The sequence below is a fragment of the Populus euphratica genome, unplaced genomic scaffold (assembly GCF_000495115.2).
Source record: "Populus euphratica unplaced genomic scaffold, PopEup_1.0 scaffold225.1, whole genome shotgun sequence".
Taxonomy (NCBI): Eukaryota; Viridiplantae; Streptophyta; class Magnoliopsida; order Malpighiales; family Salicaceae; genus Populus; species Populus euphratica.
In genome coordinates, this window is record NW_011500107.1 from 218,029 (window position 1) to 230,495 (window position 12,467).

Sequence of the window (12,467 nt, forward strand, 5' to 3'; positions counted from 1 at the left end):
CCCTAATATGCAAACCCTTAAAAAAAAAAATTACTTATTAATATTTCAAAAAAATAGAATATATATTTTATTATTTCTTATTATAAAATTTTTAAATTTATTTTTTTGTGCTTAAAAATGATCAATTCGTGATTTTTTTATTTCTTTATTAAAACTTGCTTTCTTGATCATAATGAAATTTTATTTAAAAAATAATGTTACGTGGAAAAGAATGTATTTTTCATTAAAAGAGATATTCATAAATAAGAAAGGAGTGTGTTTAGTTTAAATCATTAAGATTTTTACAGATTTTTTTAATTGTCGTTAGTTTTTATTCAATAACCCTTGTTGCTAATAATAAAAAATCATACAATGGTAAAAAGAAAAATGAGAAGATGTGACTTTGAATTAAAAAAAAAACACTTGCTCCGAAAGTTACAATCATTGTCTTATCGATTTTATTTTTTATATAATTAGATAAAAATAAATTTCAAAGGCAGGCACTGTACTATGGAGCGCGTAAGTGAAGGCAACAGGAATACCATATCTGGACGGAGTGGCCTCCACTTGGTGTTACACCTCACGCTCTGAACTTGAAGATAACCCATAAACAGAATGATGATAAATCCAACCAAATTAAGGCTTTCATCAGTTTCGAGTTTCAAGACCACCTCCATTTCCATGCACTTGGCACCAAAAGGATTCAACATGTCTAGGATCAGATATAGATGATAAATACACAGCTGAAACTAGTTAATTACATTTTCATGACCACTACGTTGAAGCACTAAGGCGCAACAACTTTTCACTATGCTCCCATAATCCAGGGTAGCAAGCAAGAAAATTGGTTGGGGTTGAAGTGCATCAGGGAGATTTCCAAGGGGCGGAGGCTACTTTTACAAAATGATCCCGCGCATTTTTTATCCGTTCATTGATGGCATCAGCATGGGATTGCATCTTGGAAATATCGAGGCCCTTAACCTCCATCTTTGCCTTGGTTAGAGCAAGTTCTTCCTGCAGCTCAGTTATCTTCTTCTCAATATCGCTCATCTTCTCTTCCAGCTTTCTTTTCTCATCAGTATGCACTCGTAATTTCCCTTCAGCATCTTTGGATTCATTTAGTACCTCCCCTTGCCCATCTTTAATTGAAAGCAATTCATTCAACCTACAGCGTGGCACAGTGATGTCAAATCCATGCTTCTCCAAGTCAACAAGACTTTCCAATGTACTCTCTAATATGCTTCTACAATCATCAAATTGAAGTGAGGATATCTTCTCAAACAAACTGGCGAATGTTACCATAATGCCAATGGCTGATCCTTCACGATACTCTTCTTTACATTCAGTCAAGGGATGAAAGTGTGGTTTTTGCGGAATGATTTGGAATACTTCCATAGATTCAATTGTTTTCCAAACCGGAGACTTCCTTACAAAAGGCACCAACTGATTTTCCAGCAGAGTGTCATTGCTTTTTGGATCCACCGTACAAGATTGCACTGCTACAACTTTTTTTTCTCTAGCCTCACTCACTCCACTTGCAATCCGACCAGTTGATAATCCTGAACAGGAAATAATTGTATTCAGCAAAACTACAAGAGGAAATGCATTTAAATGTTTGACTTACTTAATTCTTCAAGACCTGCTGAACCGTGCATATTCCCAAACCAGGTTGATAGAGGTTGATCATCATCAGCAACATTCTTCAATGCAGCAGCATCAACTTCCCTTGACATGAAATCTGTCTTGGAAATTTCACTGCTTTTCTCTCTTGAAGAATTTTGTGAAACTGCATAATTTCATATCAGGCTTCAGAAATGGATACGTATTTTTAAATGGTTGTTGTGAGTGTTGTAGCTTTCTATGCTTGTGTCTCTTATAGTAAAGAGGGTGTTTGTGTATGAGAGAGACACTCAGATGGAGATGGAAATGGGACCAAGAGACAAGGCAAAACCAACTTCTAACGTTATCAGCTTTCCAGAGCCATAACTGGCAAATGATTGACCAACCAGTATTCATTCCATGATTTGTTTATATAGTCTCTTAAATTTGTTAGATGAGAGATTGTATCAAACAAAAGAACCACTACTCTGATCCCCCTTCTAGAAAAAAATTCTGGGAACCAATGCTATTACCCATTTGAAGAATAAACATGGCAAACAAATAGAGAATTGGAAACTTAGGACTAATTTTGTTGTTGTGGCCATTAAAAAAGTCAATATGAGAACCTAATCTTTCTAAGACATCTATGACAACAGATAATAAGCTCGTCCACAACTGAAGAGTAAGCCATGCTCTTGGCAAACCTAAAATCAATGTCGATGTCATCATAGTGGAAAGTATTGAAAGTTATTGATTTGCGTAACAGGCATCCTTCTGATGACATTTACAGCTGTTTTCCTAATACTTCCACAGTAGTTTCATTTGGTGCTCTCTTTCTTTGCCAAAGATACGCACATTATAGCTCACTGCATTCTGGGTAATGGTGGATGAAATCAGAAATTTCCTTTTGTTTGCTTAAAAATTCCACAACAGAAGTTCCTTGCAGCAAGGCAGAAAATAACTCAGATCTGAAGCTCTACATACCTTTAGGCTCCGCCCTCGCTTGTGTAGGCCACTCAACTTCATTAGTTGTAAGATCTTTTACAACCACTTGTACAACTTCATCAGCAATGTCCACAGAGCCAAAGTCCTTACCTGCATGTTATATTGCATATTTGTGTATCTCCAAAAAAAATCACAAAATGACCAGCCAACAAGTTGTGGTTTACAGCATTTACATACTAGCCACCAGAGCTTTTGAGTTTATGATTAATTTGCGTGGTCTTCCCCTCTTTCTTCTTTGACTGCTTCCCACATATTCCTGAACCAAAAACAACAAACCTAAGAGCTGGTACCATCTGATTAGGGGACAAAAAGAACAGGAGGGAACGCAAAACACTGTTATAAAGACTAAAAAACACTAGCACACTGAGTAGATATAATGGTTATAAAGACTATTACAGTAGCCTCCCATACAAGTAACCGCAATTCAGGAATCCTTGAACAATATTTTATGTTCCACACCTTTGCACATTCTAAGGGCAAGGAAATGCAAGAACCATGTGTACCAATGGACTCCTTTCCCCTAAAAATCAGTATCATTTATCTAATGCAAGATTGCTCGAGACCAGTGCCAGCAAAATGGCTGTGCACTTCGAATTCTTCAAACTTTGGTTAATGGTACAGTGCCAAAAAAAGCACACCAGCAATTATCCAACCACTCAAACAAACTACACTGAAGAATATCATTTTTCTCTCTACAATAACAGTATCACTTTCTATCCAGCATGTCAAAGTAACAATCAAGTTACCATTAGGAATAGAGAGCCTGCGACCTAATTTAACATTGTAGAATATGGCAACATTTTTCTCAAGGACCAGCTCTGTTTAATGTCTGAAACTGTAAGTTCATGGAAGCTTCAAAACTAAATTCCCATTATTTACAACCATCGCAAGCATTACTGCACATGAATTAGCATCATAAATTCCCAAAACTTAAACTGCTTTATCCTATCACCAGTCTATATCTCTCTCATAAATAGGTGTTTTTCATACTTGTCAACTTATCTTGGCAGTTTTCCTTAGCTTCTAAGCACAGCCCCACCCACCCACTCACCTCCCGTTGAACAACCAAACAAAAACAGAAGCAGAAAGAAACCTCTTCCTTACCATGTTCTTGTCTTTGGCTGAATCATTCAAACCCTTCTTCTGATCCCTCATATGCTTCAGCATTTCCTTGTCATCCTGATAAATGCCCTCTAAAGCTTTTAACCCTATGATGAGAGGGACTTCAATTTCTTTTGTTTTAACATCACTCTCACTGATGCCTTGAACAGTAACTTCCACTGCATCACCATCCTTCACTGAAAATCACTCAATAGAAGAGATCCTGTGAATAAATGAAATAAGCAATGCAACAATAACAAGGAAATTTATACCTGCTGCCGAAGAGTTTGGACTTCTAAAAGGTGATTTGGTGGCTCTCCCTTTCCTAGTTACAATGTCCACTTTGGGGCAGTCCAATTCAAGCACTTTATGTAGCTTAGTCTTCTGCATTAATAAAGGATGATGCAAATAAGAAAAAAAACATCGCAAAAGGGAAAAAACTAGTAGAACAAGTTACTCTTAGAAAAAATGGCAGAACCAACAAAAAGTGAACGTGTATAGGTGATCATCAAAACTCCATCAAGAAAGTCTAAGTTTATTTTTTAACAAATGGGCTTAACTGTTTCCCAATATCATGTGATTCATGTCATCATATAAAAGGACCTGCTTGTGTCAAAAACTAGTATAATGATTTATTTGATCTTGCGAAGTGCATATTTTAGCTGTTGATTATTTCATATATGTCGCAACATAAAAGAAGAATAACAGTTTATGACTGTGAGACTGAAAGTAAGACTTTCAATACAATAGTGCTTCATGGAACCACCATGCTGTCACAAAATGCCAACCAAGGTTAGCATAAAGCTTGTTAATACTTTTCGCTGGATCACACAGCCAGGATGTGCAGACCATTCAAAAAAAGCCAAATGCTTCTCTTGGAAGTATAGGATGTAAAATTAATGAAAAATTTTGAAGATGAAATTCAACTCACAGTTGTTTTTCCTGCAGAAACGTTCTCAGTTTTGTTAGAAGGCTGATCATCAACCACATGTTTTTCTATGCATCTTGCTCTTTTACCTCCTGTTTTTGAAGTGGTAAAACCACAAAGCTTTTCGTTGCTTGACATTTCAATTGGTATCTTCCTAGACTGCAGAACTGTAACTGATAATGGAGCTTCAGTAGTATCTACTTCAGTTAGCATACTGGAAGCGCTTGAATGTGCGCCGCCACCATTATAAAGTGTCAGCTTTAGCTTCTTCCCTGATTTTTCACCCGAATGCATTGACTGCTCTGTGGGATTCCTCATGCTTGTGGAAAATGTTTTCTCTTTGGTCTTATCCTCAGCTGCACTTGAGCTTTTGAGTTGTGCTGCCACATCAAGGTTGTCATTACTGTCGGTGCCAACAAACTGTCCTTGACTATCAGAAACAATTCTAACTTCCTGAACAAAAACAGGGAAGTTACACAATCAAAAGATGAAAGGGAATTTTCTACCATGTTTTTCGGCTTCCTAACTTCATTTCATACAATCCTGCCAAATTTTAGAGAATAAATGCATCAGACTATCACAAAACTCCCAAGTCATAAGAAAAGTAAGCCCAAAGAATCACCTAAGCTCCTCAGCCATTGCCCATTGACGTGTCAAGGAAAGAGAGGCAAGACATTTTATTGCATTCCCTATGCTAAATTAGTCACTTAATCATGCATTCAAAATACTCCTGGTACAAAATGCAAACAAGTGAAGTTTCCTATAAGAAAAGTGCTGGTAATAAACACGTGCCTGTGTGGGCTTTGCACACATAACAGAAGAAACCATACATTGTAAGACAGCATGTGAAGCAATACAAAAGTGAATCAGATCCAACCAGCACACTTCCTGAGTCTGGGTCAACAGCTCAATTTTCCCTTCTTTTTCTCAGATTAATCTGCAATCAATCTGAAAATGATTGACCATAAAAACCTTAAATGTCTTTTGTTGATCAGTTGATATTCAAATATAGAGCAAGAGGTGGAAAACACTCTATTTAAAGAGTAAGCTTCAGATTAAATGAAATGGCAAGGGAGATCTAAACCTAATGGCTCACACTGTCAGGAAATGGTCTCCATCTTCTGCACATAGGAACAAACCTAGATGTATATCCAACACCATATCTAACAACAGCCACTTGCTACTGTTAATAACATGAACTAACAAAATGACCCAAATAAGTATTATACCTTTGATTTACTAATCCATTTTCCATCAACCCATTCCAGATGAGGCCTTATCTTTGAGTGACTAAGCTCCTTGTCCTCATTTCCGTGCTTAAAAAAGACATTGTATCTCCTCCCAGCAAGAAGTTTTGTAATGACTCCAGATCTCCAACCAAAGCCATAGCGTGTATCTACCCTTTCCAGCAACTCGTAATTTCTGTCTGCATAAAGAGGAGGAGGGGGTCGAATGTGAAGAAAATCCACAATTGTTTTCATTGGTCCAGCCTCATCACTATTCCGCGCGCTTAGACACTTTACCAAGAAAGTTTTATCCTCGTTTTCTTTGATGACAACTGCAGGCAACCAAATATCACGTACATTATCTTTTTCAAGGTTCACTTCTACTTCTGTCCCTGAGCTAAAAACCGATCCTGTTGCTTGCTTTAAAAATCAAATTGAGAAACCAAATCACTCATATGATAAATAAGTCAAACATAGAGCATACATATCTTCAACTCCATTGATAAAATGGAAAGAACAGATTGGCTAGAAATAGAGCTTGTGGAAGCCAAAAGAAAAGATAACATAAATTATAAGTGCACAAATTACTACATTATGATCAATGCAAATAAGCAAAATCCATAGTTGGGGCATTGACATAATGAATGTCAAAATTTAATAACCAAATTCAGGTAGGACAGCTGAGGCACTGAAAAGGTACTGAGCAGGTACTAAATCTCATTTTTGGAACTTAACATAAATTTAGCTGTCATAAAAATAGGCATGCAATGGGAAGGGAGATTGTTAAATGACCTAAAGACAAGGAATTGATTAAGGCATTAAGTTATGTGGGTGCACGAAGAAAGAAATAGCAACTAAAGTAAGCGACTCAAAGTTCTCCTTTTCCTCATGCAAGTAGGATCACAAAAAAATCCTCAGCATCCAAATTTCCAAAACACAACATGCAATTGAGTCATTCAATTTCTAGTGAGATTCGAAAGCACCCACATAGATCTAGAGCTTCAACACAACATGCAAAAAAGTTTCTTAGACATCTAAACAGCATGAGTGCACAAACAATCAAACACTAAGAAGAAGAAGCGAGTAAACACTCAAAAGCCTCGATTTCATGGAAATGAGAAATACCCGCTGCATTTGGGGTCGGACCCAGTTGCCATCAACCCAATCCAAATGAAGCCTTAAATCTTTGGCCTCAAATTCAACAACATCAGGAGGGTTATCAAAATAAACCATGTATCTTGAACCCCCATCAAGAACCTTCTTTACAACACCAGACCACCAGCCATCTCTAAGGCTTGCATCAATGGCTTCGTTTTCTTGAAATAGCCCACCATTTTTCAGTAAATATTGCGGGGGCAAAGGCCTAATGAGATGAGGATCGACTTGTTCTACTAGAGGAGCAGACCCATCTTCAGTAACCAGAGTCTTGTACTGAACAATCGCTTTCCTTTTCTTCTTCGAAGCTGATTTCACTGCTGCTTGTGATTGTGGTTTCGGGAATTCTAAAATGGTAGCTAAATACCAAGCACCCCTGAAACCTTCTTCGTCACTGCTTACTTCAACTTCCTCACCCTTATTGAAGAGGATAGTCTGGTCTAGCTGTCGAGGGTTTTGTTGGGGTTGGGGTTCGAGATTTGAGTCTAAACCCACCATAATTTTTTTCTTTTCTGTTACTGTAAGAAGAAAACCCTAGGCAGAGGGGGTTTGGTGCATTTTTCTTTTCGTTTCGTCTCCTCTCTCTCTCTCTCTCTCTCTCTCTTCTTTTTTATTTTTTCTTCCTGGGGTGCCTTCCACGGTCAAATGCTGTTCAACCAAATGGCAAGCATTAAAGTGGATGGATAATATATGGTGGGGTTTTGGCGGGATTGTGCGGTGCCGGGTGCCCGCGTTGGGTTGTGTGGGAAATGTGCAGTCAGTCTAGCTCGAAATTCCGAGGTTTCCTGTTGCCTTCCGAGTGGGGTGTCGGGTGAAAGAACTGTTGGTCTATCGTGTTCTGAGTTCGTGTTCGTGATTTAGGGTTACCAAATTGGCCCATAATGTGTTCATGAGGGCAAATTTTATGTAAGAAACTCGGCCTTCACATGTTTTTGAGGCTTTCAAGCTTTAGCGTACAGAGTGAGAAAAATCACTACAATAGCAAATGTCGATCTTATCATTGCTTGTCGCGTGTTACGACAACGGTTAGGGACGACAATTTTACTGTACTTTCTTTTTAAAAATATATATATATAATAATAATTACTTTTTAAAATATTTTTTTCATAAATATATTAAAATAATTATTTTTATTTTTAAAAAATTATTTTTAACATTAACATATTAAAATAATTTAAAAATAATAATAAAATATTAATTTAAAATAAAAAATAAAAAAATATTTTTAAAATACTAAAATAAACACCCTTTATAACAACAAATATAATTAACTGTTAATCGGGTGCATATAAAACTCAGATAGGCTTGACTTGTTATTTTTGCTGTATAAATTATTGTATATCTTATAAAACAAATCTAATTATCCAACCTTAACTTATTAACTAGATTTTATTAAATAAATATTAGAGAATATGTAATCATTATTATATTTATTACATCAAATCATATTGCAATCCTTGTAAAATTTAATCTAAATCTCTTTACATATTATTATTATTATTATTATTATTATTATTATAGAAAACTAAAAGAAAATATAATTTAAGTTTGTTCATTCAATTACAAAATAACATTAAATTTTTTAAAAATATTTTTAAAATACTAAAGCAAACACTTTTTATAACAACAAATATAATTAACTGTTGTTAGTCGAGATAGGCTCGACTTGTTCTCTTTTCTATTTAAATTATTGTATATCTTATAAAACAAATCTAATCATCCAACCTTCACTTATTAACTAGATTTTATCAAATAAATATTAGAGAATATGTAACCATTATTATATTTGTCACATCATGTCACATTGCAAGCCTTGTAAAAATTAATCTAAATCTCTTTATATATTATTATTATTATTATTATTATAGAAAACTAAAAGAGAATATATTTTGAATTTGTTATTTAAATAATAGTTTGTCATTCAATTACAAAATAGCATCAAATATCTAAAAACTCAAGTCAAATAATATAACACATAAATAAAAACATATAATCGATTTCGCATGCAACTTGAAAAAAAAAAAAAATAAAGGATGTTACTTTCAGTGTCTTAATGTTAGGTGTGCGTATATTCATGCACATTAGTTTGATTCTCCGTTGCGAGGTGAAGCAATATCTTTTTACAATAACAAAAAAAGTAATTACTAATTAATATGTGTAATTAATAAAATAAATTAAAAATTATGATATAATTAAACATCTGAAAAATTAAAAAAATATTTATTTAATTCCACAACCTGAGAGATTGGTATAATAATAATTATGAGTTTATAAAGTTTGAGCATGCAGGCATAAAAAACTAAAAAACAAAAAATATTTCTTATTATATAATTAGTATATTTACTCATTTATTCGGACTTTTTTTTCTAAACTTGAAAAAAAATGTTAAGTATGAATTTTTTTAACAATATTATTAAATTCAGTCATATAATTTAATCTTAATCTTAACAATTCAATTTTTTATCTTGCTTGAGTTTTAAATTAAATTATATAAAAATTAATTTAAAATAAATTATTTAATTTAATGAGTTCAAATATAACTTAGATGGCTAGTAAAATATAATATATAACTTTTTAAAAAGTTTTAAAATGATAATTATTTTTATGCTAGATTGGATTAACCTTGGTTACCTTACAACCTGAGTCATAAACTTAAGTAGGTTTAATAACTTTATTATTTTTATAAAAAAAATATTTAATTTATAATAATATTAGATATTTTCAAAATTGAATATCAACTCTAAAAAATATTTATTTAAAATTATGGTAACCCTATAAAAATATAAAGAAATAAATGATAAATTCAATTTCTAAACTAATTCAATATTAAATAAGAGTGAAATAAAAAAAATAATTAGAAAAATTAAAGGATTAGAAACTGAAAAAAAAAACAGATTTGACGGGTAAACACATCAAACTTATGAATTAGGTAAACTGGGTCAACACATCAAACCCGCAAATCAGATAGTAGACTCCATTGTTATTAATAACTTGTTTTTAATCTAAATTATTGTTTATTTGACTATATGATAACGAAAATAGATAATTGCAAAATCAAACGTCGAACCAATATTGTGACTTTTTAAGACTATAATAACCTCATAAAAAATAAAACAAAACAAATTATGAAACTTAACTCTCAATGAGTTTGATATCAAATGATGAAATTGAAAAAAATAAATTTATAAAAAAAAAAGTTAAACTTGCCATACACATTTACGAGTCCATAATTTTTTTCAAAAAAACTCTTTTATTGTAAAATCAATTATGCAATTATGTTCAATTAAGGAAAAAAAAAGTATCTTGCTAAACTTGCAAACAGGGGTAACTAGGTTATTTAGACAAACTTGCAAATCGAGTTATTGACTTCACAATGTTTAATAACCTAATTTTTTAAAATTATTTTTTATTTAACTAAATTTTTTTAGAAAATAGACCATACTGCGATATTAGAATATTTTTTTTAATACTAAGTTAATGCTGATATATTGCTTTTGGATACTGCAATAACCATATAAAGGTAAATTAAATAAATCTTATACTCTAAATCCCCATAAACACATCATACAAAGGACTAAATTAAAAAAAATATATTAATAACCAGATAAATTATGGAGTCAAATGCAAAAAAAAAAAAAAAAAAAACAACAACAACAACATTATGGATTACTATTGTAATCCATAGTACTAATTCGATATGGGGACTGATTAGTACTTAAAAGTGTATTTTTATCAAGGTTTTATATCATCATTTTGCATTTGAAGTATTAATAACTCATTAACTAAAGCATCTTTTATAATAACATATTTAATCATATAAGATACCTTTAATTTATGATAAATGTTCATCTTAAATGCAAGCCTATTGATTAGTACTTAAAAGTGCATTTTTATCAAGGTTTTATATCATCATTTTGCACTTGAAGTATCAATAACTCCTTAACTAAAATATGTTTTATAATAATGTATCTAATAATATAAGATACCTATAATTTATGGTAAATGTCTATTTTTAATGCAGATCTATCACATAAATGAAAGGATTGATTGATGACTTGAAGAACTTAAATTGCAAGGATAAAGAGATGGCCAAACATAGAAAAGAGATGTCGGTGCAATCCAAACCGGAACACTGTTCGGTAAATGGGTCATATCTGGAGCTATATATCTCAGATTTAGGTCAAATTTATATGGATGGAAAGGTAAGACATAGGCCTACAACTTTCATATGGAGCCCAAGATCTAAAAAGGCCATTATCAAGTCCAAATTGTAGCAACAACAAAGAAGCCCGAATCTGTCTTCCAGCCCGAGCACTGTTCGGTATTTTGGCCATATCTAGAGTTCTAGAAGTCCAAATGAGCTGAAGTTTTTACACAAGAAAGCTGAGACAATTGCCTACAACTTTCATGTTTGCAACTGGCTCCAGTTTTGACGTTATCAATGACGTTTTGGGCAGACAAGAGAAGATAAGGATTGTCACCAAGTCAAAAGTTGGTCACCCACTTATCAATTAGTCATCAAATCAATAGTTCCCATTTTTGGCCTATAAAAGGAGGCATTTGCCATGCATTTAGGCATCTTGGTGTTCAGATCAAGATCATGCTCTTCCTTTCTCTCTTTGTATTTTTTATGCTTTGTTTTCATTAATATTAAGTTTATGCCTTTCATTTCCTTTCCTTTACTTAGTTAACTTTTATGTTCTTATTTTGTTTATCTATTTTGCTTTCTTTCATTATGTCTAGCTAAGTTAATTATGTCAAGGTGAAAAGGTTACACTAATGGTGTAAGAATAAGTATAATGTAAACTTAATATGGACTTTAATGTTTGATACTAACATGTTTTATATTTGCTATCTTGTTCACTCTTTAATACTTTGCTTGTTAAATGACTAATCTTGATTTATGTTGTATAACACTTGGTACAACAAATGCTTGGCACTTTCATAGCCCATAATGTATGGTATAACCGACACCTGAGCTATGAAAGGAACTTGATTTGTTGTTAACATAAGTTATAATCATGAATGCTTGACGAGATTTACAAGTATTAGCATTAATTGAATAAGATGACTAATGTAATCATGTTAACAATATATAATCTGATTGGAACCTCCTTTGTGTGTGGTTTCCAATTCAATAATAAGAGTTTATACTATACTTGTTTGATATACCATTAGTGGAACCTCTAACCTTGACATTTGTTATTATCATTGTTTAATCGTTACATTAATATTCCATCTCAAAGTTCTCATCATCTTCTTCTTCTTCTCTTTCTTTATTATTATTATTATTACTACTACTACTACTACTACTACTACTACTACTACTACTACTACTACTACTACTACTACTACTACTACTACTACTACTACTACTACTACTACTACTACTACTACTACTACTACTACTACTACTACTACTACTACTACTACTACTACTACTACTACTACTACTACTACTACTACTACTACTA

At 32.9% G+C, this 12,467-nt stretch overlaps 1 protein-coding gene across 4 annotated transcripts; it reads right to left on the minus strand.

Moving 5' to 3' along the window:
* Positions 1-595: 595 nt before the first annotated feature.
* LOC105109662 (uncharacterized) lies at positions 596-7,921 on the minus strand. 4 transcript variants are annotated; one of them, XM_011004441.1, is made up of 10 exons: positions 6,964-7,921; positions 5,842-6,258; positions 4,616-5,065; positions 3,957-4,068; positions 3,688-3,881; positions 2,761-2,839; positions 2,563-2,673; positions 1,619-1,765; positions 1,279-1,538; positions 1,053-1,144 (listed from the first exon to the last, which is right to left on the minus strand). In XM_011004441.1, the coding sequence occupies exons 1-10, from the start codon at positions 7,489-7,491 to the stop codon at positions 1,136-1,138; spliced, it is 2,307 nt and encodes a 768-aa protein (XP_011002743.1). In that variant the 5' UTR covers positions 7,492-7,921; the 3' UTR covers positions 1,053-1,135. The 4 variants fall into 4 exon arrangements, with proteins under 4 accessions (XP_011002741.1, XP_011002740.1, XP_011002743.1 ...); XM_011004440.1 differs by having other exon boundaries at positions 1,604-1,765; positions 6,964-7,920; XM_011004439.1 differs by having other exon boundaries at positions 596-1,538; positions 6,964-7,920.
* Positions 7,922-12,467: the final 4,546 nt, after the last annotated feature.

Excerpts from the sequence above, each read along its gene's own strand:
- LOC105109662 (XM_011004438.1), bottom strand. The coding sequence starts at position 7,491 with ATGGTGGGTTTAGACTCAAATCTCGAACCCCAACCCCAACAAAACCCT. Across the intron at positions 5,066-5,841 it reads AATGGATTAGTAAATCAAAG|GAAGTTAGAATTGTTTCTGA; the intron begins GTATAATACTTA and ends GTTTTTGTTCAG. Across the intron at positions 3,882-3,956 it reads TCCAAACTCTTCGGCAGCAG|TGAAGGATGGTGATGCAGTG; the intron begins GTATAAATTTCC and ends AGTGATTTTCAG.